Source organism: Zonotrichia leucophrys, chromosome 1A, assembly GCF_028769735.1.
Source record: "Zonotrichia leucophrys gambelii isolate GWCS_2022_RI chromosome 1A, RI_Zleu_2.0, whole genome shotgun sequence".
In the NCBI taxonomy this organism is placed as follows: Eukaryota; Metazoa; Chordata; class Aves; order Passeriformes; family Passerellidae; genus Zonotrichia; species Zonotrichia leucophrys.
Window position 1 is genome coordinate 17,284,829 of NC_088170.1, and position 6,648 is coordinate 17,291,476.

A 6,648-nucleotide genomic window follows, 5' to 3' on the forward strand; every position below is an offset into this window, starting at 1 on the left:
AAAGGAAAAAAAATATTTAATAGCTCTTTGGTACGTAGAACTCATTGCTTCAGGGTATTGAGACAGGTAACTTAGTAAAATACAAAAAAATATTAATGTTGAATTTTTAAATGAATAAAGGTAGTATCTGTATTTCCTCTCTGCAAATTAAAATACAAATCAAAATAATTATGGGTATAACAACCTGATTACCACTGGGGAAGAGAAACCTACCACCTTCACTTTTCATATTCCAGCATCTCAGTTACTGCACTATGGCAGAGAAATGGGCCAAGGGCAGGAGAGACAGGATTGGTTAAGCCTTCAGGTTTGATGGACATCTTTCCTGGTGGGAAAACACTGCTAAAATTGAAAGGAAGGTTCCCAGGGATGTCAGGCGAGGCAAGCAGGTGATCCTGTGGGTTGAGGACACTGCTAGGATGTTGTGATAGCTGTGATGGTCTCAATGGCCAGCTGAGGTGTATCTCATTAAGGTTCCCTAATCTCGCTGCTTCTTTTTTCCACCTCTTCCAGTGCCAGTTTGTGGCCATTGCTGCTCATTCCTCCTACAACCTCTTCACAGAGTGCCCGTTCCCTGATGGCTTCAACACCGCAGTCTTCCTCTACATCCTCAGCCTCCTGGCTCTCTTCCTACGCTTCTACTATCAGACCTACGTCAGGGGAAAGCGGGAAAAGCTGACTTGAAGGAAATCAAAGAGGACAGAGAGCGCAGCCTGATGAACATGAGCATTCTCTGCTGCTTGTGACATGGTTCCAGGAAGGAAATGTATCTGGGGAGTGTGTGTGAGGCCCATGTCTAGCCTTCAAATATCCCAGGTTAGGGAGAAGAAAGGAATGATGTAAACTCAGGGATTAAGGAACTGGGGAGGCACACTTAATTAAGCTGAGGCCAAGCTAAGCAAAGTCGTCACAAGCATAACAGGCTTTGGGACATTTGCAAGATAAGGTCTTTTTCCCTTCCATCTTTAACTTGGGGTCCAAGGTCTAGCAGCCAGCTACAACTCCCTGCCTCATTTCTTAGGCTGTAGAGGGTTTCTTTGCATCCACAGAACTATCTCAGCTTGTTGTTGTAGGTCAGGCAGGGTCATGTGCCTCCAGCTGGAAATCAATGTCCAGGCAGCAGCAGCAGCCAGGAATCCACAGGATGTACGCTGCATCCCACCCGTCCTGCTAAGGAAGCTCCTACTAGACCTGGGGTGGTCCTGATGGTTTAACTTCTTATCAGTATAAGCAGCAAGGAAATTGGACATTAGGTTGTCTAGCTGGACAGGTGTCTTTACTGTCTTGAAGCTAAAGAAGGCATTATTAGCACTTTCATCCTAATAAGAAACCAGTGCAGTAAGAGTCACCATGTCCCATTTTCTGGAATGCTCATTTCCCTTTGGTTGCTCTCATACCAACAGAGGATTTTAATGCATGAAGATACTTGGTATTGCTCCTTGTAAATGCCATAATTGAACTAGAAAGAATAGACTGATGTTCCCTTTTCATAACTTTTCTCTCCAATCTGTTATTATTTTTAATACTGTTATTTTTAAATTTTGCTTCTTGTCAAACATAGAGTTTAACAACACCACAAGCAACCACCTCCACTACCTAATTGTAGAAGAATTAATATAAAATGTATAAAATCAATTCATCGGGTAGTACAAAGCTGCATAGCTCCATTGATTTTAAGATATCACTAACTGGCTTATTTTTTTTGCTCCTAAATCAACTACAACCACAATTTGGCACTTATATTCATCTGCAGACTGTTAAATACTGTTGAAGTTCTGATGTGATAGTACTTTGAAGATCCTAATTAAACTACAAAGTGGTAATTATTGATTGAATCCTGCTCAGCTGATTAAAACTGGTACTACAGAGTAGTAGTATTTTGTAAAACACAAAGATGTTGAAGGAGAGGATTGGAATCAGTGACATGATGCACTGCCATTGCCAAGCCAAATCCATCTCAAATATAAAAAAGTCTAACTCCTCTGGGAATGTCCAGAGGACTAGATCTAGCCTGAACAGCAAATGGATGTACCCCAAAAGACCTGCGTGCCCTTCACCAGTCTGGAGTCAAGTGGCTACAAAAAATAAATTCAACTTGTTCTTCGCTGCTCTGTGCTCACACCCCAATCTTTTCCTTCAGCCCCTCCACACACATGCGGAAGCTAAAACAATATTCTGCCATTCCTCACCCTCCTCCCCTTCACACACAGCCACTAAGGACTTGTTCACACTGTCACAATGTCACATTATCAGCATCCTTCCTTTGATTTGAGCAGTCTCTCTTCTGGCTGTGACTGGTGAGTATGAGAATCACTGCATCCGTGCTGGGGAAGAGGAATCCACCACCTTGGTTTTCTTCCTGTCAACTATTTTAACTTGCAAATAAATTAATAAATAGTGACACTTTCAAATACTGGACTTCTTCTTCTGTCAGAATTTTAACTAGCAAATCCCTGGATGGGTCTTTCATTCCTCCCCTTGTTTGGAAAGACAGGAAAATGGGATCTACTGTAAATCTAACATATTCATGTGGAGGGTTTCCCCTGGGGGCTCTCCAGAGCTGAAGACCCAGTGCAAGTAAAGCTGTTTCATTACTCTTGTCCGCCTAATGATTCATTTGCGGCCCTCTCCTGCAGTCTCGCCCCGCAGCCACAGGAGCTGGACGAATGCCGGCTAGCCGCTCCTGGAGGGGCCCAAGGACACCACGAATCCCGCCACTCGCAGGCTCTTCGCAAGAACCGTGGGTAGTGGTTCCGTCTGCGGCGTGGGTGGTGCAGGCGAGAGCGGGACTAGGAAGCACTGAGGCAAAGGAAGGAGAGAGCAGATACTCGTGTGGGTGCCAAGGCACTTTATTGTCCCAAGCGGGGCCAGTGACGGTGTCAGGGAAGGACCCTTGGGAAGGCACTGATAAAGAGGAGTGTGTGACAGGAGCAGACATGAGGGAACCAATAAATGAAGCTCAGGGGAGAAGCAAAGGACACAACTGAACCAATAAATATTGCATAGGGGAGGGAAAAGGCTCAGGAGACAAATATCTTAAGTAAGGGATAACTGACATAAAAATTTCTCTAAATAAAGGGGGTGTGGTTACAGTGATGGACAGGGAAACTGGGCAGCATCAGGAGGGAGGAGATAAACTTCTAAGGACATAAGGGGAAGGACTAGGGGATCGGTCACCCTAACAGACAGGTCGCTGGCGGGAAAACAAGGGACAAACAACTCAGGGACAAACCATTGTGAGGGAGGAACACGGGGGAAACCGAGAGTCAAACCATAATCTCGACTTATAAAAAATAACCATCTTTACAACAAAACCTGTATGAAACACAAAATGCTACACTCTCCTGCTTAAGCCATCAGTACCTTTGGCCCCCTAGTTTTGTGGTAGAGCATTTCCTGCAGCTGGCTAAATTATCTGTGCTCACAAAGCAATCTAATGCTCTTTTCCCTATACATGAGTAGGTTTCAACCTCAGTTTCCCTGTCACTTTAATGTTTTCAGAATGTAGTAACTAAGTTCACTCATAATTTTATACCAGACTAAGCATCACATATTTTGATTTTACTTGATTCATGGCTGCTTAAAAATTAGAAATGAGCACAAAATCTGAATGAGGTTACTCCTTGCTTTTCCACTCTTAAAATACATGAATTTGTAAACATGCCATTTATCTGTTTTTAATGCAGCCTATGCAGGTTAATTTGTGTCTATGTACAACAAAGCAACGGTTTCTGGAGTGTCACTGGCCACATAGGTGTCACTGGCCACAAAACATGAAAGTATAAATTTGTCACCTGACAGCTTGAAGTGACTGATCACTCAATTCAGACACCACTGTCACCACTTGTTCTAGACATGAAACCTTTGATTTATTCCTGTCCCTCTTCCTCACAGCCTGAGTGAATGGCCTGATCTTGAATGAGTAAGAGCTTTTTGTTGGTGTGACTTTGATGGCACAGGATGAAAATGAAGTATGTTCAGTTGAATGATAAGGAGGAATTGATTTTGCCCAGAAACACCATGCTTTCCATACAGAAACAGACACTGGCATGGAGCACAGCTGTTACAGAAGCATTGATGCAAGGAAAATTAACTTGTGAGGATATTTGCACTGGCAGTGAAGAAAACACTGCAGTGGTATAGCTGAGAGGCTCTGCAGGTTACTCCTTCAGATTGCCGTTGTTTGTCTTCATTCTCCTGTTTTAAAATCGGGTTGTCCTAATTGGAACTGTCCACCTGAGCTATCCTGTTGTAACAAAAAACCTGAAAGCACAGCTATGTGCTCTGGGAATTTAACAGAGAGGAAAGGCGCCAAATGGGATTTCCCCTCTAAAATCAAGTCCCTGGAATTAAATATTACAGCACAGAAAAGCAATGGAAGTCAAAAGGGGTGGGAATTATAAATTACAAGCTTGGATGGCTCATGCTGTCTGGTAGAGTCCAAAGCTTTGAGGATGGGTTGAAAATACCCTGTCACAGCTGGATTTGTGGAAAACCTCTGAGACAAATGCTGGTTCTACCCATTCGAGTGACAAAGGCTGGAGCTCCTCTGGGATGAGCCTGGCACAGCTGTGTGGAAAGCAGCACGCTCAGCTCCACAGCCATGTTTGGTGGGGGCAGGAGCGTTATTTAATCCTACAAATAGATGACTTTTGAGGGCATGATGGTGTGTAAGTCTCCCTCTTACAAACTGTGGGTCATTAAATGTTTGTCGAGCAGTTTCCATGAACAAGATGTAAAGCGTAGTGCAAGTAGGCTGCTGAAATGAATAAGCTTGATAGCTGGTAGTGCTCAGCATCTTTCCTGCTGTTCCAGTCAATGTAAATTATGGATGTTCTGATCAAATTACTTTTGAATTAAGCAGACCATTTACTCGGTGCTTACTTTCTCTCTGAAGATAAATGAGAGAGATTCTCATTTTAATCAAAACAAAATACAGAAAAGAAAATCAATTACTATTTAATGTTTTTTCCATCCTTGTGTGATGGAAAGTTTCCAGAGGAACTTGGGCTTAAAATTGCAAAGCAATATAAAATGCAGGGACATGGCTGGGTTTTAGCTATTGGATTTTTTTATATACTATTAGAAAACATGGCTAAGTTGTTGGTTTTTTTTTTAAGGCAAAAGAATTACTCTAAACAATTAAACAAGAAAAATCAGAATGCAGTAGATTGCTTCATCCAAAAAATAAAAATCTGTTGATACAGATGTAAACCACCTAGAAGCCAAACATTTAGAAAGATCAGTCAGCTCTATATATAGAACAGTGTGAATGTGCTGAATTCATTAATAAATAGCTTCATGGATTAGGGCTTGATAGATGGAGATCTCCATCCAGATGTTTATTGTGATTTGTCAATGGCCTGGTACTTAATCCTCCTGGACAGGAAACAGGAGTCTTTTCTCTAGGATGTCCCCTCGGGACTGTGGCAGTGCCTCCCTCTGGCCTGAATCCTCTCAGCACTGCATGAGGCTGCCGAGGAATTAACCAAGTGGCAGAGGCACGGATTTGCCTTTAACCCTTTCGGTTTCCTCTCAGCTTCAGATGATTTCCTAACCATCTGCCACAACATCGCCGTTTTTTAGTCAACTTATGGAAAAGGAAAAAAGGGAGTCACCCATGTCACCCTGGGGTCCCTGTACCCACAAAATGTGCCGAGGGAGGCACATGGATTCCCATCAGCACTGAGGAGGAGGAGGAGGGCTGTGGGCAGCCTTAAGAGCTTGATGTGCCCCTCTTCACTGCTCAGCATCGTGTTTTCATTTTTGTTATGCTGCCACTCCCTGTCAGTGATAGGGATGACCCAAGAGGTAGTATTTGTGAGAAGACTGATGTCCCCACGGTGTCCTCGGTCAGGGTACCAGAGTGTAGTGTGTGTATGAGTGAGTTTGAGTGTGGGTAGGTGAATGCAGCCCCTGCAGACAGTCCCCCAGCTCATTTCTCATCCTGCCTCTCTGTGGGATGGGTCCTTCATCTTGCTGTGGGACGCTGAAGGACAGCTCCCAGCAGCCACACCTGCTATGGAATGGCACACTGGGTGCTGCAGGGAATGCTAGGTTTTGTTGTGGATATGCAGGATTGTAAAGGACTGATTTCCTGTGTTCAACTTCTGGCTATGTACAAATGTGGACATTTCAGGGACTGCCTGGTTAAAACATTAGTAGCACATCTCAGGCCTATTCTTCCCTAGTCTGCCTGTCATCCTTTCTCTCCAGTACCTTGGCTTTCTGCTGCGCTTCGAGAGTTTGTCTTTACACTGAGCTGAAAAAATGAGGGCTATTAAATAAAAATTGTCCTTTAAAATTCCCTGCTTGGAGTAGATGTTCCTTCCCCTTTAACATCATCCTTCCACTTTCTCTTGTCCCTTTTCTCTGCTCTTCTTTTGTACCCACACACACAGACACTGTAATAGATTCTCAGACCTTTTAAAGCTGCAAAGAAAGTAGCTACAAGTCACTCAAATGCTGTACAAGCAGCTGCATTTTTCTGATCTATCAATTAATAATGTACATTTTCTTCATAGGGTTTTCTGCAAGGCTTTAATCCAAGTGAATTTGGGCAAGTCTTTATTTTTCTTTGCACTTTAGCATAATCCTATCTGCCTTCAAATTCAGGATGTGGACACTGCAACTGGATACTTAGAAAAG

At 43.3% G+C, this 6,648-nt stretch overlaps 1 protein-coding gene across 3 annotated transcripts in view; it reads left to right on the forward strand.

Moving 5' to 3' along the window:
- LOC135442219 (very long chain fatty acid elongase 4-like) overlaps positions 1-1,826 on the forward strand; it is an 87,415-nt gene extending 85,589 nt beyond the window's left edge. For all 3 annotated transcript variants that reach the window (XM_064701772.1, XM_064701773.1, XM_064701774.1), the window contains one exon: positions 514-1,826. In XM_064701772.1, coding sequence (XP_064557842.1) covers positions 514-684 — 171 coding nt within the window. In that variant the 3' untranslated portion in view covers positions 685-1,826. The remainder of the gene's footprint in view (positions 1-513) is intronic.
- Positions 1,827-6,648: the final 4,822 nt, after the last annotated feature.